Source organism: Tupaia chinensis, unplaced genomic scaffold (assembly GCF_000334495.1).
Source record: "Tupaia chinensis unplaced genomic scaffold, TupChi_1.0 Scaffold144426_1, whole genome shotgun sequence".
Taxonomy (NCBI): domain Eukaryota; kingdom Metazoa; phylum Chordata; class Mammalia; order Scandentia; family Tupaiidae; genus Tupaia; species Tupaia belangeri.
Window position 1 is genome coordinate 1425479 of NW_006204286.1, and position 26130 is coordinate 1451608.

General features: G+C 35.7%; 1 protein-coding gene and 1 pseudogene across 1 annotated transcript in view; one reads left to right on the top strand and one right to left on the bottom strand.

Annotated features, from left to right (window-relative positions):
• Positions 1–7348: 7348 nt before the first annotated feature.
• On the bottom strand, positions 7349–7445 carry LOC114005782 (uncharacterized; annotated as a pseudogene).
• A 7847-nt stretch (positions 7446–15292) lies between these two features.
• The window catches only part of DACH2 (dachshund family transcription factor 2), a 193017-nt gene continuing 182179 nt past the window's right edge, over positions 15293–26130 (top strand). The window contains exon 1 of the mRNA XM_027767685.1: positions 15293–15420. Coding sequence (XP_027623486.1) covers positions 15306–15420 — 115 coding nt within the window. The 5' untranslated portion in view covers positions 15293–15305. The remainder of the gene's footprint in view (positions 15421–26130) is intronic.

The following is a 26130-nucleotide window of genomic DNA, read 5'->3' on the forward strand; positions in this document are numbered from 1 at the left end:
GGGCCCAGCAGTTAGCGTAATGGCTATGTTGCTGGACTCCCATGTAGTTGACCGTGGTTCGCGTCCTGGACCCGGTGGCTTAAACTCACGCCGGGTGCGTGTGCGTGCGTGCCCAAGATCCCGAGGGGAGAATGGAGGAGAAGGGATTGCGGCATGGCCACTGCCTCTGGGGGGTGATTTCTTGCTATCCGTCTCTCTGTCTCTGTCTGGTGAGCACACGCGCCCTATAGCAAAAACCTCTCCAAAAAAAGAAAAGGAAAAAAAAAAGCTTTATTAAGCTTCAGTTGGCAAAACTGGAATAAAAGTTGTACAGACAAAAGAGACAAATCAGCAAAGATGAGCAAGTACCAAGTTTGGACATGGTGACAAAGTGTTCTGTCTATCTAGAGTACAAGGCAACTGATAGAAAAGAGTAGGGGCTCTGCCTATTAAGATGGGCAGGGGTAAATCAAAACAAAAAACAAGATGGGGAAAAAAACAAAAACAAAAACAAAAACAAGTAGAGGGTAATAACTGGTTAAGAGGAAGAATAATTTAACCAAAAGTTGAAAGGATTTCTTTACTAGGATAACTACCAGGAGGAATGGTGGTACAAATCTCCTTGAGATTATACTTTTGACTCTAAAAAGCCCATCGTTTATGACAATTTGTTTTTACAAATTGCTACAGTTTTTCTGGAAATACAGCCTTCAAACAATATCAAAGAACTAGAAGAATAAAATGGGAAAAGGAACAAATCAACTGAAATGAAATAGAATAAAAGGCATATAGTTTGGTGAACTATCACCTGGGGCATTGCTTCTGATTTCGTTTTATTGGTTCTGAACATATGCTATTTTATTTATAAAAAAGAATAGCCAAGGAGATTTGTAAAGTCACAAAAGATAAAGTTCCTTGTCTCATCATCAAGATGATGCAGTTTTCCTATGATTGTTCTGGGCCATTGCATCCTCATCTATCTCTCAGCTGTGTATGTTCATTTATCTCTAGCTACCGCAGTTTTGAGGTCAGACATATTATCACCAAAATGTTTGGAATTCTGACTGAAAAAAAGGTTAGAAAAGAGATAAATTCCTCATGGCCTGTTTTATTTGATCCATTTGAGTTAGTGTGCCCCTTTAGCAACCTCAAGCTGTTGCTTGCAGGTAGAAAAAATGGTTTGTATATTTTTCTGAGTTTATTGTTAATAGGACTGTGACAGAATTCTGGAAATCAGAAAAATATGAACTACCTTAAAAATCATCCACCAGCACCTATCTCCATACAGAATCCATCTTATACTGTGCATGGGTATAGTGTGTATACAGTACAATGAGAGGATTGTTTCTAATTGATTAATGATCTGGCCTAATTATTTAATCTAAAGCTGTTTTTCTATTACTTACGCACTAACTCATGTTAAGATAGTGATGCTGCTGAGCAGGATGGATAGGGGTCAAATTTTTCCTTTGCACCTATTTTTTTTCTTTTTTTGGAGAGGTTTTTGCTATACGGTGCATGTGCTCGCCAGAAAGACAGAGAGAGACAGAGAGACAGAAAGTGAGAAATCACCCCCCCCCAGGGGGGTTGGCCACGCTGCAATCCTTTCTCCTCCATTCTCCTCTCGGGATCTTGGGCACACACGCACATGCGCCCGGCTTGAGTTGAAGCCACCAGGTCCAGGACTTGAACTGCGGTCGACTACATAAGAGTTCAGTAACATAGCCATTACACCAATTGCTGGTCCTGCACCTATCTATTTTTGCTGAACTTTAATGAAATACTGCATCTCTGTACTTCAAATATGTCATTAACTGATGGTTGTATTCTCCACAGCTGTTTTAGGATGAAATTGTAAACATTAGATTGTTTTTAATGTTGGAGGAAATAAAGCCTGATCCCCTAAACTTCACACATATTGGAGATGATGCTGCTCTAAGAAAAGCATCTCTACTTAAAGTAACACTACATGAACTACATGATATAGAAGAATTTCTTGCCATGATCCCCTGACAGATTTTCCAGGCTCTCTAAATTTAGAGAAAATCAATATATTTTCTTTTAAAAATTATTTATTTTTGGGGTGAGACAGAGAGTTAGAGAAAGACAGACAGATTGGTACCTTTGACAGGGTCTCACCACACTTTGATCTTCCACTCTGCTTCCTAGCCAGCTGAGATCATATGTGTCAGAGGACGGATATCTGGTATGTTCAGGTCAACATGGGATCAGATTGTGGGCTCTCTATGTGGCTCCAGTACTATGCACTGGTTTCCTATTGTCTAAATTACTATAGCTATGTTAGAAAGTACGTTTCAGTATGGAATAAAATTTGAAAATTATATTTGAGTATTAAAATCTTTTATATTTTATGAGGCAAAGAAAAATAGACTTTGAAATAGAATTGTGTCACCAGCTTGTGACATGGTGGTTAAGGGGGCTAGATCCTACATGGTTGACTGTGTGGTTCAAATCTCAGATCCAGAAGCTTGGAAAACATGCCAGTCATGTGCAAGTATATGCCCAAAATCGCAAGAGGAGAATGGAGGAGAAAGGATTGCAGTTTGGTCATCCACCATGACGGGTGCTCTATTTTCTTTCTCTCCCTCTCTTTTTTTCTCTCTCTCGGTCTCTCTTCAGTGAGTACATGTGCTCTACAGAATATTCAAAAAACTTTGTGAGGTTGGATAGTGATATAGCAGTAAAATACAATGTTCTGGGAGGCATCCGTATGTGGCAAGGCTCCTGCTTTGAGTCCAGAGACCTTCTTGAGTATGCTGAGCACACACTTGCCCATGGTCCAGACATGACTAGGGCTGGGAGTGGATCATGGCATTAAGACCCTGTAGCGAGTGCTGTCTTTCTCTTTCTCTCTCTCCCACTCATGGAAGAAATTAATTAATTAATTAATTAAAAAATTGAAAAATGATTTTTAAATAATCTCATGGTATCTATCTATTTTCCCTTGTAATTCACTTAAGAGTTGTTAGTGTTGTGTTGGTTGTTTTAGGTAGCTTCAAGTATTTTAATCATACATTGTGATAATCAATAGAAACCAGAGTCCTAATTATCAATATTTATATTTCAAAACATATAGCAATGTATGTGTAGAAAAGTTGAATATCCCTAATCTGAAAATATGAAATCTCAAATGCTCCAAAATCTGATACATTTTGAGTCCTGACATAAGGCCAGAAGTGGAAAATTCCACACTTTACCTTATGTGTTAGGTCAGATCAGAGTGTTTTAATAGAGCAATATCGTGTAGAATTATCTTCAGGTTATGTATATAAGATGTGTATGAATCATACATGAACTTCATGTTTAGATGTAGGTCTCATCCCTAAAACATGCAATTACATATGTACAAATATTCTTTTTTTAATAAAGCATTTTATTATTTTTTATTATCATCATAATCTTCTTTTTTTTTTGAGAGATTTTTCGCTATAGGGCGCGTGCGCTCGCCAGACAGACAGAGAGACATAGAGACAGAAAGCGAGAAATCACCCCCCAGGGGGGATGGTCACGCTGCAATCCCTTCTCCTCCATTCTCCTCTCGGGATCTTGGGCATGCATGCACACGCACCAGGCGTGAGTTTTAAGCCACCGGGTCTGGGACGTGAACCACGGTCGACTACATGGGAGTCCAGCGACATAGCCATTACGTCAACTGCTGGTTCCCCTAATCTTCTTTATATTACATTGGATTACATGTAACTTTACTGTGTATTACATTGTTTTTTCAAAAGGGAATGCCATGCATGTCAGTCAGTACAGAGAATATGTACAAATATTCTAACATCAGGGAAAAAAATACAACTGAAGCCCAAAATACTTCTGGTCTTCAACATTTGGGGTAAGGGAAACATAACCTGTAATTATATAGAATTATTTTAGTGGACATTGTTTAAACATTCTTCCTAAATCTCTTATTTTCTGGAGGTAGACAATTAGTCTCTGAAATATTTTAGATTTAAAATAATTAAAAATTATATTTCTTAACATAGTGTACAAATAGCCTCTGAGTTGTGACTATAAATCTACTCATAGGTATATATCTATATCTATATCTATATCTATATCTATATCTATCTATCTATCATGGACACACTTACATTAAAATTCTTCTACTCCTTATATTGATAAATTCTGTAACAAAGTTTTCTCATGATTATGTTCCATATAATGTATTTCTTTGCTTTCCAAAACTGGTGCGTGATGTGAACTACTTTCAGTAAGCATAAGCACAAGCTGATGATAAACAATGGAATCATCAGACAGTCAAAGAGTAAAACAAAGTAGAACTATTGGTATTTTCAGTGTCTGAGAGAACCATCTTTTCCCTTGGCCACTTCTCCCTTTTGTTGTTATGTCTCAATAGGAAGGTTACTTAGAATGTCATTGTGGGGACCAGCGTAATGGCTGTGTCGCTGGACTCCCATGTAGTTGACTACGGTTCGTGTCCCAGACACGGTGGCTTAAAACTCACGCCAGGCACGTGTGTGTGTGTGCCCAAGATCCTGAGAGGAGAATGGAGGAGAAGGGATTGCAGTGTGGCCATCCCCCCTGAGGGGTGATTTCTTGCTTTCTGTCTCTCTGTCTCTGTCTGGTGAGCACATGCGCCCTATCACAAAAACCTCTCCAAAAAAAGAAAGAAAAAAAAAAGAATGTTATTGTGGAGAGGATGCAAAATAGATGTAATGTTGAGCTATTAGCCATTTTTCTTCCTCCTAGTGTTGTCCCTTTTCAACATGGATTTGGTTATTCTGCATGTACTGGGAAACACCATGGACCCAATTCTGTGTCACATACCAAGAAGTACAGACAGTAAGAATAATAACATAGTTTCTACCAGGGAAGAGCTTGTAGCTTGGGTAAGGGAGATAACATGACTAACATAAAATTAATAAATGAGAGGTTAGTGTGTGGTTATTTTGGAAATATTGCATTCCATGTAAACTCATTGAAGATCAACAGTGGATTGAAATTCATTTTAAAGACATGAAAATTGATTCTTAATATAAAGTGATTTGGGACCAACAGATGGAGTAATAGTTATGTCACTAGACTCCCATGTAGTCAAATGTGGTTCGAATCCAGGACCCAGCAGCTTAAGACTCATGCTGGGAGTATATGTATGTATGTTCAAAATCCTGAGAGGAGAATGCTGGAGATGGGATTGTGGCATGGACATCTCCCCGGAGGGTGATTTCTTGCTTTCTGTCTCTCTATCCCTCTCTGTCTCTCTGGCAAGCACATGTGTCCTATAACAAAAATCTCTCTTTAAAAAAAAAAGTGACTCCAATAGGCATATTGCTAGCTATAGATAAATCCTGTTTTAATTTTAGCCCTTCTGATTCCTTTTGCGTATTCTTTATGTCACAATTGGGCCAAACAAGCACTATCCTGTTTTTTCAGAACCTTCGTGTTTTTATAAATTACATTGTGATTATCATAAATATGAGGCAGAAAATATTAAAAATGCTGATTTTTTAAAAACCAATAAACTTTTCTAGATATTTTACTGAATTTTTGGGTCTTCACTTATGTGGTATGTAAATAGTTAGAATATGAAATGTTATAATGTTAAATGAAAATAGTGAAGAATCATACTAGTAGCTCTCTGGGACAGCAGAGTATGACAGTGGTTGAGAACGGCTACTCTGCAGAGTGGCACTTGTATGGTATAGCCCAGAAACAGCTGAGAAGTGGATCATTATTCTTATTCTTATTATTCTTATTATTTGCTATAGGGCGCATGCACTCGCCAGAAAGACAGAGAGAGACAGAGACAGAAAGCGAGAAATCACCCCCCAGGGGGAATGGCCACACCGCAATCCCTTCTCCTTCTTTCTCCTCTCAGGTTCATGAGCACACACGCACATGCGCCCAAAGTGAGTTTGAGCCACCGGGTCCGAGACTTGAACTGCAGTTGACTACATGGGAGTCCAGTGACAGCCATTACACTAACTGCTGGTCCCAGAAGTGGATCATTATTGATATTTAATATTCTCCATGGCAATTTAAATACTTTTAACAAACACAGAACACATTTGAATTTTCCTTAGTTGCTACACTGAAGTTAGCACTAGAGTTTAATTTTAGGCCAAAATATATTTTTTATTTGAGGCTAAATTTCTATTTATTCTATTTCTAAAGAAAAATGGATGGGTAGTTTCCTATTGAATTTGTTTTCTTAAAAAAAGTGTTTTATTTTACTTTGTTCTAAAAAGTATTCCTTATTTTCTTAGTAACAAAACTGACTTTCAAATATGTGTCACTTGTTTTTTTTTAAGAGTTTTTTTGCTATAGGGCACGTGTAGTTGCAAGAAAGACAAAGAAAGACAGAGAGATAGAAAGTGAGAAATCACCCCCCCGGGGGGGTGTCCATGCCGCGCAATCCCTTCTCCTCTATTCTCCTCATGGGGTCTTGGGCACATATGCACACATGCCCATCCTGAGTTTTAAGCTGCCATGTCTGGGACTTGAACCATGGTCGACTACATGGGGTGCATGCGAATTCACAGATAGAAGCATTATGCTACCTTCTGGTCCCAGAAATATGTCTCTTATAGCTGCGATGAGCAGGATAAACCATGTGGAGACAATGAAATTCCACAGAATACACTCACCACTTATTTCATTCTCCTCAGTGGGAAATCTTGAAGTACATATTTACTAAACATCTGATTTCCTGAAATGCATAGTTTAAATATATATGTAATCAATGGAATTTCCTTTCCATTCTGAAAGTTATCTTAAGAAAAATTTGATTTTTATTATTAATTTGAATTTGGCTAAGTTGTTTTCTCCTTCTTGTCCCTTTCTCTTCTGTTAATGCTATTAATGCTAATTTGTTGTATTTCTCTTTAATTTCTATCTAGTAGTGATACAGTCTATTATAGAGCAAACACACATCAATCAAATGTAGTCACCACTTCAGTTAATTACTGTTATTATGGATTTGCAAATCCAAAGTGAATTGAGTTAATAGAGCAGTATTTTTTTCCATTTCTTTTTATCACTCTTTTCTGTATGTGTCTATCTCTGTAAGTATCATTGGTACAGTCAAGCAAATTACAAAATGCATTAATAAGTTACTTTTGGTTAACCTGCTTAAACTCAAACTTAAATATCTTCTTTGAGCAGCCATGGAAGAAAAACAGCTAAGAATTTAGCAAAGTACTAGGAGCTAATACTCCTTTCCTCCTTTTACACTCTTGTTATTTATTTTGGATTATAGGTGATCACTGACTTGACCAAATATTGTTGGTCAATACTGTTATTGTGGGAAAAGATATCCTTTAGCCATTTTGAAGTATAGTCAATGGCATTAAATACATTCACATTATTGTGCAACCATTATAAAAATATGGAATGTATCACAAATTTTTGTGTTATCCTTATGCCATGTTTATTTTCTCTGTATTATTTCATTCTTTATATGTGCACTGCTGAAATGGGTATCCAAGTAAGTTTTTTGTTTTGTTTTGTTTAAGTTTCTGGAATATTATTGAGAGGAAGACTAGGAAAAGTAAAACAAGATAACTAGTAGAATGCTATTTAAATTCATTTAAATATGTGAAATGTGACCTTTTTACCTTTTCTCTGGTTCAGTAATTTTTTAAAGAGGGTTTTGCCTTACTTAAGGTGTGTGCATTCACAAGACAGAGAAAGACAGAGGCAGTGAGAGGGAAAGTGAGAAATCACCCCTCAGGGTGGATGGGACACCACAATTTCTTTTTCTTCATTCTCCTCCTGGGATCTTGGATATGCATACACATGTGACTGGCATGAGTTTCAAGCCACCGGGTCCGGGACTCAATTCATGGTCAGTTGTTTGGGAGTCCAGTGATGTAACCATTATGCGATCTGTGATCTGCTGTCCCTTCTGGTTCAGTGAATTTAATAGATGTTTTTGAGGGCATCTTTTATGGTAGACTTGCAAGTAGGTATCTTATGTAGTGGGCTGATCTTGTTGAAGGAATTCTGCTCTTGGGAACTGGAGAGCTGTGGAAGGAGTTGGCTGCTATATTTTTGGGTGTCCTGCATTTCAGGTAGTTTTCCTGCATTTCTGAGCTAACTGGACCTAAGAAAAGTCACAAATGGGGACCAGCACTTAGCATAATGGCTATGTCACCGGACTCCCATGTAGTCAACCACGGTTCACCTCCCAGACCCGGTGACTTAAAACTCACGCCAGGCATGTGTGAGTGCGTGCCCAAGATCCCAAGAGGAGAATGGAGGAGAAGGGATTGCAGCGTAGCCCTTCCCCCTGGGGGATGATTTCCCGCTTTCTGTCTCTCTGTCTCTATGTGTCTTGCAAGCGCACGCGCCCTATAGCAAAAACCTCACAAAAAACAAAGAAGAAAAAGAAAAGTCACAAATGTAAATTTGTGATGTTTTGTCGCCCCTAGTCTATATCTAATGCAAACTCTTTTTTTAGATTTTCAGTGAAATTTAGAGGTCATGCCACTACTGTTTTAAAAATCAAAGAGCTTTGGAAGTTCAGGGCCAAAAGGTCACTAAAAACAATTTTGATACATCTCATAATGCTGTTAAAATACTCAAATAAATCATCTTGACAGGTGTATAATCTAGGAGAAAATATATGTACTAGTAAAAGAGTTCATATGGCTCAAATTTTCTTTTCTTTTCTTTTTTTTTTTTTTTGTGAGGTTTTTGCTATAGGGTGCGTACACTCACCAGAAAGACAGAGAGAGACAGAGAGACGGAAAGCAAGAAATCACCCCCCAGGGGGTATGGCCACACCACAATCCCTTCTCCTCCATACTCCTCTCGGGATCTTGGGCACGCACGCACACATGCCTGGTGTGAGTTTAAGCCACCAGGTCCAGGACTTGAACCACGGTCGACTACATGGGAGTCCAGCGACACAGCCATTACACTAACTGCTGGTTCTGTTCAAATTTTCTTAAACAAGGAAATTATTTGTTCAGTGGTACCAGCAAGACAATTAAAGATTCTTAGTGGTTATATATAAGAGGCTGGAACACTTCAATATCAAGCGACATCACCAATGACAGGAATAACTAATGATTACTCAACAAGACAGTACATGAGTATATTTAAATTGTGAGAATTCCTGATATCTAAGTAGATCTTAAATTCAAATGTAAGGAAAAAAAGTATCTAAGCAGTTGAGGTTGAGCTTACATCCTAGTTTTCAAAAACATGATTTAAAATAGCAGTTCTCAAATTGTGCTCTAAGCAGTAATGATATCTTTAAAGATAATAATAGATATTCTATTCTAAGACTTTTTAAAAATTTATAATATATATTACATATGAAAATCTTTGAAAAATCTACAATGAAAAAAATGTGGGACTACACAACATTTAAATCTCAACTTCAAAATTTATTAGCTGTGCAACATCCAACAGGTTAGCAGTTTCTGGGCCTCAGTTTTCTTATCTGAAAAAAGGGAGTAATAATGGTACTCCTTTCTTAAAGCTGTTGTGAATACTAAATGAGCTAATATGTGTAAAGGACTTGCAAGATTGTGGCATAGAGTAAGTGCTGTAAAAGATTTTAGTTTGCTTGTTTGTTGGTTTGTTTTTCTTTCTTTTATTTTCTTACTTTTTCCTCCCTTCATTTGATCATTGTATATCTTTATAGCATACAAAATGAATTTTCCAGCATAGGTACATTCTTTATTAGTGCAAAGATATTGCCATACACATTATTATCTACCCAGATGTTGCTTAATTTGGCCTTAGAACTACATTACATCTCTCCACCTCTCCCCCATTTCTTTTTATAGACTCTTTTTAACATTTTGTGGGACAGGTAGTCAAATAGAACATAGTTAGGAAAATATTGATATAAGGCAGGTTCAATACAGTGCTTCTTTCTTGCTTTTAATATTTTAACAGTAGATGTAATAGGAGTATTTGAGGAAATTTTCTGAATTTTAAGCTTTTAAATGCATAGCATGCATTTCTAGAACAGTCTACAAGAAAATGAAATATTGCTTTGCACTTTGAATTTTTGTTAAGCACTTCAATCTATGAAATAGCAGCTTGCTCAAAGCAGCATCCAAGCTTCTCCTGAGCTCTACTTTTTTGTACTCTCTAGTATGATCTGCTACTTGCCCTGTCAATTCTTTCTAATTGTCATTTTCCTGTCTCTGGCTCCATTTTAAACTGCAAATTCACTGCTTTATTGTACATCTTCCAATCTGTTGTTTTTGTAGGGCAAGTTGAACTTCAGCGCAGATAGGTTATATCTCCTCTTAATGTCTATCTTTAACTCAACCAAGTTTGCAAAATATCCACACCAATATAGTAAATTTCTAGTGCTCACATCATTTGATGTTTTTGATGATGTCTGGCCAAAGGCAACTGCTATCTAGTGTTTTGAAAATTTCCTATCTCTGTATTTTTCAACTATTCTTCACAACCATGGAACTGAGCTGAGTAATTTTTAATGTGTGTCTGTCCCTGTATGGTTATTCCTAAGAAGCACTGTAATTTTTATTCATTTGGGTGGCCAATAACTATTTACATGTGTCTTTTGTATTCTTTCATTCTTACACTCTTAGATCCTTCTGGTTTTCACCTTAGTTACATTCTAAAAGTTTTAGAGTTCAAGTGTTTCTTCAAAATAGAAAACACTTTAAAAAATATTTTTGATCCCAAGTATTTTTCTGAATAGAGTTCACGGCATAAGCGTATATTGAAAATGAACATGACTACTACTTCTGGCCAGAAAGATTTACATGTTCCCAGTTGATTTATAGAGAATTTCAAAACTGTTTCCACTATATTCAATGTGGTATATCACATTAACATTTTATACCACCAGATGTTTCATTATTCATGTTTTAGTACATCATACTTGACCCAAAGTAGCTCTGAATGCAAATAACAAATAAGCCAACACACAGTACTTGACGGATAGACTGAAATAATGTGGCAGATCTAAACTGCTTTTCCTTTTTTGAGGGGATATTATTAATTGTGATGCCTTGACTATTAGTTTAATTAAATTTTATTTTTAAATGTAAAACCATATTGCAGTGAACTGACTCACCATTTCATTTAATTAATTCTAAACCTCAAGACTTGATTACTCATAGTTCCCTTTTAGTTAATTTACTTGTTCACAGTTTTGACAGAAAAGCTTTCAAACTAATATGAAGGGATGGGCACAGTATAACCAATTAAGAAACTATAAAATTGCCTTACTTTTTGCTCAGATCACTGTTGAGAACCCAAACTCACTAATTTTTAAAATTTATGTCCCCATCAATTTTATAAGTCATGGAGTCCTCCCAACCCCCATACTGCTAGATTAGTGACTATAGATCACATAAAGTTTTAAATCTTATGTTTGTTTAATAGTGGGAAGGGAGTCAAGAAAAATTCCATTTTAGAGCATCCACAGATAATAAAAAACAATAAGCATTTTATAAAACTATGTAGCACAAGGTAAAACTAAACAGTCATTACTTCATAAAGAACTATAAGGACAATCTAGTTCAATTCCTTCATTTTGCATGTGAAAGAACCAAAGTCCAGAAAAGTTGTATGAAAGAATTTTTCCTTTGGTCTCTCTTTGTAGTCAGTGACCTATAGTTTATCTGTGAAGATACATCTTAGAACATTAAAGAAGTTCAAAGCAATATTATAAATGTGAGGATTAGTGGACAAAACACTCAGGTGAAAACCCTGGAGATATAAATCCCCTCCCTTACCTTTTCTCTATGGAGCTCAAAACTCTTCATCTCTAAAATAGAGGGATTGGTTTAGATATTCACTAAAGGTTTTTTCTCATAAGAACTTTTCTCAACACTTTAAGGTGAAGTTGAACCATTTATATTTACTTACAATAATAATAATCAGTCACACACATATCAAATTATTATATGTGGGCATTTTCATATTGTGTGAAATTTTAAGTTCAGAAGAGGGTGTAGAAAGAATACTCAATGTAGGAGAGTTGGTCTCCTCAATACATGGTGTTAGGAAAACTGGTTGTCCATACATAGAAGAAAGAAATCAGACAGTTATCTTCACCAAACACATGAATCAATCCAAAATGAATTAATGACTCAAACCTAACAACTGCAACCATCAAAATCCTGAAGAAAACATTGGTAAATAGCTTCTTGACATTGCTCTTGGCAATGATTTATTGGATATTACACCAAAAGTACAGTAAATTAAAGCAAAAATTAAGTGGGACTATATTAAACTAAATCTTTTCTGCATAATAAAGAAAACAACAAAGTGAAAAAGGCAACCCATAGAATAGGAAAAAAATTTTTTCACACTATATTACCTGATAAGGTGTTATTATCTGAAATACATTAAAAAATCCCTACAACTTAACACAAATCAAATAACCTTATTTTAAAATGGGCAAATCACTTAAACAAACTTTTCTCAAAATGAAACATGCATACAGATAATAGGTATATTAAAAGGTGTTCAGTATCACTAATCATTAGGGAAATACAGATCAAAACAATGAGATATCACCTAACACCTGTTAGGATGGCAATTGTTAAGAGAAACAGAGAGAGAGATAACAAGCATTGTTAAGGATGAGAAGAAATGAGAACCCTTGCACACTATTGGTGGGAATGTAAATTGGTGCAACCAGTATGAAAAACAATATGGAGATACCTCATAAAATTAAAAATAGAATTACCAAGTGATCCAGCAATCTCATTTCTGGACATAAACAAAAGGTATTAAAATTAAAATTTTAATGAGATCTCTATTTTCTACATTTTAATTAGATCTCTACATGTTTTTTGCAGTGGTATCCACAATAGCCAAGACACAGAAAGAACCTAAATGTCTATTAAGGAATGAGTGGATAAATAAAATATGATACATATTTGATATAAAATGGAATATTATTCAGTCTTTAAACATATCTTGCCATTTGTGATAAAATGGATGAACATTGGGTACATTACACAAATTAAAAAAAAAAAAACAGACATTGAAGGATAAATACAATATAATACCACGTATGTGATGTATCATAAATACTCAAACTCATAAGCAGAGTATAGAATGGTGGTTTCTATGGGCTGAAGAAAGGAAAAGACATGGAGAGGGTACAAAGATATACATATACAAGATGAATGCATATACAAGATAAATAAGACCTAAGTTGTACTTCTCCTTTTTACTTTTGAGAAAGACTCGCCCTACCTCTAGGCATCCACATCTCCTAATGGCAGTTATATTTTTCTTTGAAACTACTATATGCCTTATTTTCCTTCAGTCATGTGTGCATGGTGGAATGGATTTCACTGAATTCTAAAATACTAACTTAAAACCTGACAGATTTTTGGGGCTGGCAAGTGGCATGGTGGTTAAAGGCGCTGGACTCCCACATGGCTGACCACGGTTCAAGTCTCAGACCTGGTGGCTTGCTTTCTCACTTCCTCTCTCTCTCTCTGTGTCTCTCTGATCAAGCTGAAAAATAATAATGATAATAATAAATAAAGTTAAATAAAATAATTATTAAAAAAAACCTTGCAGAATTTTTTTTACCATTTTGGCCCATGGCACCAGTACACTAGTAGATGGTTAAGTATTTGTGCATTATTTAACGATAATTAGTTGAATCTACTACACTTTTTGGAGGATATTATTGGAGCATGGATTATTCTGCTATGTTTAGTACGTTTTTATCTTACATATTTTTGTGGTGCCAAATGATATAAACTTTCTAAGAGAAATAATTTCAAATTTATATATTCACTTTCTCTTTATGGCTATTTTCTCTTTACTTCTTCTACTGTATTCCATTATGTCGAACTTAAATAAATAAAAATACATCACACCACTTTTACATCCAGCCTCTTATTATAATTATATTATTTTATGTCAATATAAAATGTTTTTATTTTTGATACCTCAAGTATGAGTATGAGGAAGATAAAAGGGTACAAGATTACCTGAAGTCTTTTCTTGCTCCTGTTTTTCCTTTCTAAGCTGATTCATAGGCAAGACAGCTCATTGTTTAGTAGAAGTATTAATAAGAATATTCTATAGAAAGAGATTATTTCTAGTATTTCAAAGTGCTTCCTCTGACAATGTTGTTTTATATGGAATTTAGTACATGGTGAGTTCTGTCTAAAACAACAGTCCAGAGCTCCGCATGGACATCAGAATACATTAGCCAGAGTCTTGGAAGTTTTCACACAATTTACATTCTACTATTTTTGTTTCCTCTGTGTTTTGAATTGGAAATCAGACCCATTTACAAAGTTGTTTTATTTTTTTATTTTCAAACTGAATATTATAAGATGAAATAATTAAAAGAGTTAAAGATTACCTTGTTAAAAAATACTTATAAATTTGAGGCCAGCAGGTGGCATGGTGGTTAAGGTGCTGAATCTCACATGACCTATCCTATGGTTTGAGTCCTGGGCTTGGAGAACTGAAAAACACACCAGGCATGTGTGAGTGTGTGACCAAAATCCCTAGAGGAGAATGGAGGAGAAGGGATTGTGGCATGGCCATCTTCCTTGGGGGTGATTGTGCAATTTCTCTCTCTCTCTCTCTCTCTCTCTCTGTCTGTCTCTCTCTGGCAAGCACATGCACTGTATGATAAAAAGTCTACTAAAACTTTTAAATATAACATTGATTTACTTTTGGTTTGTTCTGTGTTGCCTAGCCTTATCAAAAGACATGTATCCAATCTTCTAACTCTCTGTATCTCCACTCAGTATGTACTGAATGTCTGCACTCCATTGGAGAAATGTAAATATTCTAAGATTATAATAGAGATGATAAGTGTAGATACCACAGACTCTAAGGGGAGGGAGTGGGTGAGAGAAGGTGGATGGAAGGGAAAAGATAAGAAACATTTAACAAACAAAGGAATATAAATTTCTTTGTGGGAAAAAATGTTTTGTAATTTTTGCTTTATAAAATAAAAATTAAGGACCAGCAGTTGGTGTAACGGCTATGTTGTTGGACTCCCACATAGTCAACCACAGTTTGAGTCATGGACCTGGTGGCTTAAACTCATGCTGTGCACATGTGCATGTATGCCCAAGATCCCAAGAGGAGAACGGAGGAGAACGGATTGTGGCATCGCCATCCCCTCCCTGGGGGGTGTGATTTCTTGCTTTCTGTCTCTCTGTTTCTCTCCGTCTTTCTGGTGAGTGCACGCACCCTTATAGCAAAAACCTCTCCAAAATAATTAATTAATTAATTAATTAAAATTAAAATTATAAAAGAGCAATGCATCCAGCTTTTGATTACATTAAGACATGGAATCCATTTTAAAAGGGATGGTTCTGGTTTTAGGTATAACAGCTGCAGCGATGGCTGAAGCAATGAAGCTACAGAAGATGAAGATTATGGCAATGAACACTCTTCAGGGAAATGGAAGCCAAAATGGGACTGAATCAGAGCCTGATGATCTTAATTCTAATACAGGTGAGTGTCTTAAGGAATCTCGGACAGGTGACTCTTACTATTTTATTGTGTGTTAAGAGAGGAAGAATGAAAGGGGAGAAGTGAATAATGTGTATGCTTTAATTATAAATAGATACTCTAAAAAAATGCTTAAACCTATTGATAACTTGTACACTGAAACTAGAAAACCAGTTATAGGCCAGAATCACATTTTAGAAACATTTAGTTACATTTGTTGCAGTAGAATTAAGTTCTAATTCTTGCAAAGAGAGCCACTGCACTCTCAGCCTGCTAAAGGTTGACCCCTTCCTGTTTTACCCCAGTCTTCTTATTCTATCCCTCTCTAAATACTAGGTTGTCAAAAAAGTTACGGTGCATTTTTCTGATTTTCTGTGCAAAAATGCATAATGACCTTTTCGTCTACCCAATAATTTACCACTGAAAGACAATGCTGAGAACTCCTACAGGCTGACTGCAGTTGTGTCAGTTGCAGTACTACCTCCTTAGCTAAATAAAGGTGCTACTGTACTCCAGATGTTATTGACAGGAGCTGAAGAGAAGAGGTAGTACAGAGAGCAGACAAAAAACAAACAAACAAACACACAAAAAACACAATGGGAGAAAAGGAGAGAAGAGAAAAGTGACAGTGGAGTGGAATGTCATCTCACGTGATACTACTTTTTTTTTTTTCTCCTTTACCCTGTGATAATTTTCTCTTAGCCTTAATCACAAGACCTTTCAAATTTCTTTTCAAAGTAGGTGGAACTATAACTAAAACATCTATGAATGGATAATTAAAGAAATAAGGTTTAATTTTAGTGAAAAACAACCAAAGATGGGCTTAGGAGCCACAGGGTTCCAAGCTAACTTTGCAGCTAAATTTAATACAATGTGATAGGAAAATTGGTAGCAGCCTTAACTTTTGTCTTCTAGAGGGCTCCTAGAAACTCAAGCATAATGGAACCTTATTTTGGAGAGAGGTATGGGGAAGAATTAAAGGAGGTACATTATTTAATTAGGCAATTCTAACTTGACTACAGTATAGCACGCCTAATACCAAATTGCAATATTCATGGTGAATTATGAGAATCGCTTTTCAACCAGTACTCACAGTCGTATTTTCTTTCTGTATAGCCTAGGTGCAATTTTTTGAGAAGCCAATGGAAAATGCATACTTTTTACTGTATTCACAGTAACTGGAATCAATTCATAGATAGGATTAAAATTAACACTAAGCAAAGAAAAATAACGACAATAGTTAGAATAGTTTTCAGTTACTATGTACTAAGTGTCTCATACATAAATTAACCTTATTCTTTTTTCTTAAGAGACATACTTGCCATAGGGCACTGCACTCGCTGGAAAGACAGAGAGACTGAAGGAGAGAAATCACTCCCCTCATGGGGTATGGACACACCACAATCCCTTCTTCATTCTCCTCTTGGAATTTTGGGCACACACCCACACATGTCTGGCCTGGGTTTTAAGCTGCTGGGTCCTGAACTTGAACTGAGGTCGACTCCGTGGGAGTCCAATGATGTAACTATTATGCCATCTTGGGGTCTAAAACTATTTTAATTCTTACCAAAATTCCATGAAAAAGGCATTTGCAGGGACCAGCAGTTAGCATAATGGCTATGTTGCTGCACTCCTACATAGTCGACTGAGGTTTGAGTCCCGGACCTGGTGGCTTAAACTCACACCAGGCACATGTGTGTGTGTGCTCAAGATCCTGAGAGGAGAATGGAGGAGAAGGGATTATGGCATGGCCATCCCCCCTGGGGGGTGATTTCTCACTTTCTGTCTCTCTGTCTCTCTCTGTCTGTCTGGTGAGTGCACACGCCCTACAAAAAAAAACAAAAAAACAAAAAACAAAACTCTAAATAAAGAAAAGCAAAAGGCATTTCCAGTACTCCCATTTTACTGATCAGGAAGTAGAGGCACAGAGTGATATAACTTGGCTCATAGTCATAAAGCTAATAATTTGCAGACACACATTTCAATTTCACTTCTGGTTAAATCCAAAATGTTTTCTCATTCTATATTCTGTCTCCTTTTGTTTGTTTGTTTTGCCGTAGCATGCATGCACTTGACAGAGAAAGACAGAGAGAGAGAGAAAGTGAGTAGTCACCTCCTGAGAAGACAACCACGCCACAGTCCTGTCACCTCCATTCTCCTCTTGGGATTTAAGGCACGCACACATATGCACCTGACATGATTTTCAAGCAGCTGGGTCCAGGACTTGAACTGTGGTCAGCCACGTAGAATCCAGCACTCTATACTCCTTTCCCCCTGTCAGCTCTGCCTCTTCTTTAATGGTGTTTCATAAGGAGAATTTGACTTTATGAAATTCCTAGAATAAACATTGTTAAAAATGAGTATACAGAACCATCTAGTAGCCCAGCAGTTAAAAAAAAGGCAGACCCCACACAGCTGACTGCAATTCAAAACTCAGCTCTAAGATCTGAAAAGCACACTGGGCAGGTGTGTATGAATGTGCCAAATCCTGACGGGGTGGATAAATGTAGGAGAAGGGCTTTTTATCATGTTCACACCCCAGTGGGGAGTGCTTTCTCTCTCTCTCTCTTTTTTTTTTTTCTCCTTTTGTCTCTCTGTTCCTGATAGAGAATGCACACACCCTCTGGAAATTTAAAAAAAAAATAAAAAAAACAACCAAAAAAAAACAACATGAAGATACAAGGAGAAAACAGACTATTAGTTTTCTAGACTTAACTCAATGAATTTCACGTCTTAAAGTGCCTTGGAAGTGACCAGTAATTGACAAGAAGTTTTTTGCAATCTGATGTTGAGTAAGAATTGAAAGTATGGATTGAGGAAATGTTACTAAAATTTTTGATTAATTGTGTTCTTGGGTTAGGTATGTAGTGCATGTTGCTTACAATCTTATTGACATAGATTTCTAAAATTAAAATTTAGGGTTCTTAGTGACTTGGGATAATTAAATCCAACCCTATAATACTACAGATGACTTTCAAAGATGAGAAAGCTACACTGATTTTATAGTCCCTTGATCTTTCTGTTACATTATTATGCATCCAAATTTTGAAAATATTTTCTAGTAAAATGTAAGGTATAGTGGAATTTGTTTCTTTGATATTGAGTTTCAATCAGTAAGCCTAGACTAGAGATGGAGGAGCAGCTGATAAAGGAAATTGTCTTTAATTTGCCCTGACCAAAGTTCTATTTATAAGGTAGGTCCTAATCTGTCCTGACCTAAAGATCTACTCTTGTCATCACTATTTTAACTATATATCTATTAGGGTTTTTTCCTTGATATTCTTTTTTTCTTCTTTTTTTCTAACATTTAATAACTGTGTATCATTACAGCATACCTAATGAATTTTTCCATCATGAATACACTGTATATTGGTTCAGTCAAAGATATTACTATATATATGATTATCAACAATTTTCCATTTCTGTGTCCCTTAAAAGTTTTAATTCTTTCTTTGTTCCCTTGATTCCCTCCCTCTCACCTTCCCCCATTTCCCAAACTCCTCCCACACTGTTTTTAGTATCCACAATTGTTATCCATGACTTTTTACCTTCCAATCTTTTAATTTCTGCCATATGGTGCAAACATGCAGTATATATTGGGTGGGGACATACAATGCCTTTCTTTCATAGTCTGGCTTGCTTCATTTAGTGGGAAATCATCCATATTCATTCACTTTCTATCAAATGCCAGGATCTCTTTTTTTAATGGCTGAGTAGCAGTGCATAATGTATATGTGCTACACTTTATCAACCCATTTACCTGGTCGTTGACATTTAGATTGGTTCCATGTCTTAGCAATTATGCATAATGCTGTGATAAACATGTATGTGCAAGTATTTTTCTGACTGAGTGCATTCTTATACTTTGAGTAGTTACCCAGGAGTGGAATTGCTGGATCATATAGTAGTTCTGTTTGTAAGTCTATGAGGAATCTCCATATTGTTCCCCCCAGTGGCTGTACTAATTTATATTCCCACTAACAGTGTAAAACAGTTCCCTTTTCTCCACAGCCTCTCCAGCACTTATTATATTTTATTTTTTAACATTAGACATTCTAACTGGAGTTAGGTGGTATCTCATTGCGGTTTTGATTTGCATCTCCCTTATAATAAGAGATGCTGACCATTCTTTTTCATAAGTTTTTTGACTATTGGTATGTCTTCTTTAGAGACTTGTCTGTTCAAGTCATTTGCCCATTTTTTAATTGGATTAATTATCTTATAAAGGTAAGCTGCTTGAGTTTCCTGTATATTCTGGCTATCATTCCCTTGTCTGAGGCATAGTTTGCAAATATACTGTCCCATTCTGATGGTTGTCAATTCACACTAATTATTGTTTCTTTTGCTGTACATAAGCTTTTTAACTAGATGCTATCCCCCTAGTCTATTTCTGGGATTATTGCTTGTGCTTTGGGGGTCTTATTTAAGAAGTCTTTGCCTACTGTGATGTCTCCAGGAGTTCCCACCAGTACTTTTACCTTTCTCTTCAATTAAGTAAGGTATAAAAAACAAATGGTTCACTTAAATATCTGAAGTTGTGTCCAATTAATCAAGCCTTAAAAATCATGCTAAATCCACAAAAATTCCAAATGATTAAATATAATTTAGAATTTTGAAAAAAATCATTTTAAAGTATAAGATAAATAATGTAGATTTTATTTCTGAAATCAAGCTGAGTGAATATTTCTTTTTTTTCTTCCCTTCATTGGCAATATTTGCTTTTGCAGGGCACAATTTTAAATAGAAATAAATGATTTATCTTCATCCCATTTATGAAGGTACCTCAAAACATTTTCAAACGGGCTAAGTGGTGGTGCAGTGGTAATTCAACTGGATCCACATGGTAAAGACTCTGGGTTCACATCTTTAGACCTCCCTGAGCGTGCTGAATACATGTGTGTGTGCCTGTTATCCAGGTCAGTTGAGACTGGGGATGGACTGCAACTTGAAAACATTTAAGGGCTACCTGTCTCTTTGTCTCTCTGTGTTTCTATAACACTCTCAAAGTAGAAAAATAAATAAAAACATAAATAATTTGTGGAAAAATGGAATTAAATTACAAGTTTATTTTGGTGCAAAACATTTTTAAAATGCATGCACAATTTCTTCATAATACACATTTTCTATGAACTTTTTGAGGACTCCTTCATGCTGTGGTCACATAAACACTTTATCTGAAAGAAAGATTTCTGACTCTTTAAAGCCACTTTGAAATATCTGAAAGAATGATTTCTGACTCTTAAAAGCCACTTTGAAAAGATCTATGTAATGGGAAAAATTTTAAAAGGAGGAGTTTTTGTTGTTATTTTTAATTTCAGAAGGTACATGCTCTGTTTTCAATGCAGTATTGTGGCAGGATTTCTATTAAATTTCAGTGTTGTTATTAGTTGCTAAATCACCAGAAGGCAAAGTATGGCAGCTATAAATGATATCAAATATTCAATTAAAACTTTTTCTGTTGGTGTTAATATGTTTCTCTATCTTGTCATTTCTGAAAAGCTCACATTCTATTTTCTCTGCATGTTCTTTTTAAGTTCTTTTTCCAACCCTCCTGTCTATTACCCATTGACTCCTGCCTCATAATTGTGGAAGTCCTAGCTTTTATTTTTTTCTGATAGGTTTTATCGAATGTGGATTGAAACATCACCTTCTTTACACTTGAACTCAACAGAAAAATGACCAGAAATGTACCATTTTCCTAGAGGGTATGAGATAAACCATTGTGCGTTTTGCTTGTTACAAAACTCAATCAGGTTAGTCTCAGAATGTATACTCTGCAATCAAAGGAAATTTCCAAATGTATCGGCGCATCCTGAAATACACAGGACACTGAACTAAAAATACGGGAAGCCTGTATTTAGTTTGGATGTTTGAAAGTGGATGGAAAATTATTTCCTTTTTTGGTCTACCATCACCTCCTATTTTGCTTAAATTAATATTTTTGGATGATTCTGTAAGAGCAGAGGCAGGAGAGGATGAAAATAGAATGAATGGTATTAAGCGTAAAAAGGAAAATCAAACATAGACGTTAGAAGATAGAAGATTCTTTGGCAGGAATAGCATTTTCTCATTTGAAGACAGATCTATAGTTTCTTTGATTTGAGGTTTTGTTTAATAGCTTTTATAATGGCTGCACCATGACTCTGCATCAAGATTTCAGCATGAATAACAACCTGTTCGTGTTTCATTTAGCTCCAAATGAGAAATTCTGTCTTTTATTGTTTTAGGAAATTAGTCTGTGTACTATTGCTCCTGGAGCTTTATAATTAATCACTAAAGGTTATGGCTGTGGAGAGTTTGTGGGAAATAGATGCCTGAACGATTATAATTGTAGCTGTCAAATCAGAAATATAGTTATACAGAAGCAGGCCCCTTTTAAAAAAAAAGAAAAACTATAACAAAGACTTCAAGGGTTGCCCATTTACTTGTAAAAATAAATGGAGTATTTTTTTTTTTTAACTGTTGCTTATTTCAGGGAGAACTCTGCATAGTGACTTTCTCTGGGGAATCTAAGAAGATAACCATGTAAATCTTTATCCTCTGGGTCCCTCATTGTTCTGACTTGTGCATTGGTTTAGCTTCGGTGGAGCAGATGTTGAATATTTTATCTTTTAGAAAATATAGTTTGTACTGAAAAGAACCAAGTAGATATAGTTTATTAACTTGCAAAGTTGAATTAGAAAATCCCAAGATTGCCTTCTTTCTTTATGTTATCCAAACACCTCATTAGATACGGAGCAGGATGTTTCTAGAGAATCAAGAGAGGCATTCTTGTTTTGATTAGATCCTGATACTAAGAAATGTTTTTAAATGGTTTTCTCATAGAATTGTAAAATTTTAAAACTCTATCCATCTTTCTTCTGTGGCTATGGCCCCTTAAAAAAGGAAGGAATACGAGGCCAAAAAACCTATTGTATTTTTCAAGAAAGTTCTAAAAACTTTTTCTAGGTTACTTTTCTCTCACTACTGGAGAGTTGTTTATTATGTCTACTCTTCATACCTTATGTAGTGGATTAAGGACCTTTTGTTCTGTCAGTATTTGTAAAATAGCACCTCAAAGTCAAACCTAAGCATCATCTCTTCTTCACAATGAATAATTTGAAATGATGTGACCTTTCTTTATAGATCTATTTGTCAACTTCTCATCATTCTGATCTTTCTTTATAATCCTTCACCTTTCTCTTGGCCCCAACTAGGATATAATTAGGTTGAAAGGCAGAACTTCATTTCTGAGGGAAGATCTAACTTGTTTTTAATTTATTGTCTTGGTTCCTATATGTCATGCTCCTTGAGTGTTTTTTGTTTTTTTATATATTAATGCTAAATTCCAAGGTCTGCCACAATATGTTACGTGATTTTCTTGGCCATGCCTTCTACTCTCTTTGAGCCATAGTTAAAGTAAAGGAATTTGGGATAATCATATTCCCTTTGACTTTAATCTTTATTTTTATGACTTGTTATCTTTAGTGTATCCCCATCTTCTGCTTGTATTGTTCTCACTTAATGAGTGCTCTTCTCAACCATATGCTCTCATAGTCCATACTAGTATTTATTTCTTACTGAGTCTTTTATGTAGTAATGTCACTTCAGACTCTAAACCTGTTCAGAAGTTTTTGGCTGGTGTCACATGACCAAAAGTGTCTGCATCCACGTTCAGCAAACGGATAGAAATATTTTGCCTGCCTTTGGGATCTGAGATTTTGTTGTTGTTGTTGTATTGTTTCTCCAAATTCACATTGACCCATGGGTAACCATTCTTTGACTGTCCTTTTCCTGCCTCCTGGGAACTCTCTTCAGATAGGTGACCTGCTTAGAGTTTCACAGTATATTGATGAGCCAATTGTTTAGACTGGTCTCAAAAACTTTAATAAAGTCAAAATAAATTACATCCACTGCTGGCCCTCTATCTCTCAGGCTGTCATTCTGTCACAAAAGGAGATTAGATTCACCTGACAAGACTTGATCTTTAGGAAGCCATTCTGGGTGTTACCCAGCATACTGCTCTCCTCGAGATATTTGCAAATTGATTTGCAGTATCTTTCAGAACACACATGTTGTCTTTACAGATTAAATAAAAACAGGTACACAATAACAAAAAGAGAAAACGTAAGCAATGATACTTAAATTTTGCTAAGAAGTAGAGAATTTTAATTATTTTCTCTTAAACCTTTGGAGGCATTATTGTAAATGTGTTGTCACATCTATGGTAGTTGGGATTTACAATAAGCAACTATTGATTTATTATTTTAAGAATGTTCATTTATGAATTATTGAGAACTCGACAAAAATTAAATAGTAGTTTGCTTACTACAGTGCCATATTTCAAACCTACATATATTTATAATATATTTTAATTGTTACATACACATCTATACATATAGATATATGTGTGTGAGTATATATATATATACAGCCTATTTCTTCTATGAGTGAGAAAAATAGGGAGTGAGAGATAGAGAGACAGGTACTCCCAGCAGGGTTTTGACACTGCGATCTACCCCCAGGTTTATCCATTTCACAATCATGAACATATGTGCACCAGGTATGTTATGTTCAGGGGGGCTCTCTGAATATGAACTCAGAACCTTACGTGGGTCAGCATCACAAGAGGTTCAGGTCCTAACATTGTACTACCATTTGGCCCTTATAGCATATATTGATTTTGAGTTTCTATTGCTAAATAAGTCTACATGTATTTAAAAATTAAAATAATAGCTATTATGCATGGTCATGGCTGTTTCTCTTTTATTTGTAAAAGGAAGTTTAATAGTAACATAATTTTATATAGAGTTGAGCACATTATTTTTCCATTTAATGAATTCTACTTTATAGGACCTATTACCGTAGGAGACTTAGAAATGATCACTATATTTTCTAAATACAAATTCCTTATGGTTCTATGATATTTGAATATCAATACCTGAGTCATGGATATGACCTGTGCATGCAATGAATCTACTACATGCATTGACCCAAGTTCAATAGCTACTGTGCCTTTATGGAAATATTTGAAAGTTCTTTAGTATCCAAAGCAAAAATTTTATGTGTTTTATTGAGGTATAATTCACATGCCATAAAATTGACCCCTTTAAAAAAGTGACAATTCGGTGGTTTTAATATATTTACAAAAATAAAAAACTGTTGCCATTATTTAATTTTAGATTTTTGTTGTTGTTGTTGTTACTAAAGAAGAAATGCCATACATTTCAGAATTCACTCCTTGTTTCTCTTGTCTCTATGGATTTACCTACTTTGGATATTTCATATAAATGGAATCATACAATATGTGATTTCTGGTGTTTGGCTTTTTTTCACTTTGCTTAATGTTTTCAAAGTTCATTTTGCAGGATGTATCAGAACTTCATTCCTTTTGAAGCCTGAATAATATTTCATTGTATAAATATTCTACACATAGTTTATCCATTCATCTTTTGATGGGCACTTGGGTTGTTTCTATTTATTGACTATTAGAAATAATGCTGTTATTAACATTCATATGCAATATTTGTGTAAACATGTTTTCCTTTTTCTTGGGTATATCTGTCAGAAAAGGACAGTTATGGGATCAGCAGTTGGCGTAATGGCTATGTCACTGGACTCTCATGTAGCTGATAGAGGTTTGAGTCCCAGACCCAGTGGCTGAAAACCACGCCAGGTGCACGTACATGTGTGCCCAAGATCCCAAGAGGAGATTGGAGGAGAAGGGATTGTGGTGTGGCCATCCCCAAAGAGGGGTGATTTCTCATTTTCTGTCTCTCTGCCTCTCTCTGTCTTTCTGGCAAGTGCATGCACCCTATAGCAAAAATTTCTCAAAAAAAAAAAAAAGAAAGAAAGAATTTATGTCAAATGATAATTCTTTGTGTCCCACTTTAAGTAAATGACAGTTTTCCAAAGTAGCTAAAGCAATTTACATTTCCAGTGTATTTTCTAGATTTTATATTTGTGGATTGTTTTTTGAATAATCATTCATTTTTCTGGAAATTTTACACTATTGTATTTTTTGTGTGCAAATTTCATTACATTCCAACATTCAACATTCTATTTTCTCTTTCTATAAGCAGACTGATCCTGTGAAATAGCAGAAACTCCAGTCCCCCCAGAAATGTTAAGAAGAGCAAAAGTAGTGATTTTAAGGAAAATTTAAAGAGGAAAATATGGGTTCAGTTACAAGGCCTGATTGATGGTTAAGGCAGCTGGATCCCACATGGCTGACTGCACTATTTGAGTCTTGAACCTGGTGACGTCAGAAACACACGGAGCACTTGTGTATGCATGCCCAAAATCCCAAAAGGAGGGAAATATGGAAGAAAAGGATTGTGGCATGATCATTTTCCATGGGCAGGGGCCAGGAGTGTGTGCCTTCTTCTTTTCGATCTTCTTTCTCTGGGAGTGCAGGCTCTATCTAACAAAATAAAATGTGAAATATGACAGTTTAATTGATGGCCTGACTTTTCCAAACTTCATACATAATATAACAAAATACAGCAGAAACCGAATAGCATCACAAAGGGTTCATCATAGTAGTATTATCTTCCAAACCAATGTTTTCATAGGCACAGTTTTCCTAGAGTAGTTATGGCATTCTAACTTTAGACTAGTGATCACAAATAGGGGTAAGATTATTCAAAGGGAAGAAAGGCAAGAAAGAACGAGAAGTTATTGCCTGAGACAAAGGCATCTCTGTTTGACTCCATGAGGCGGTAAAGGGGTTGT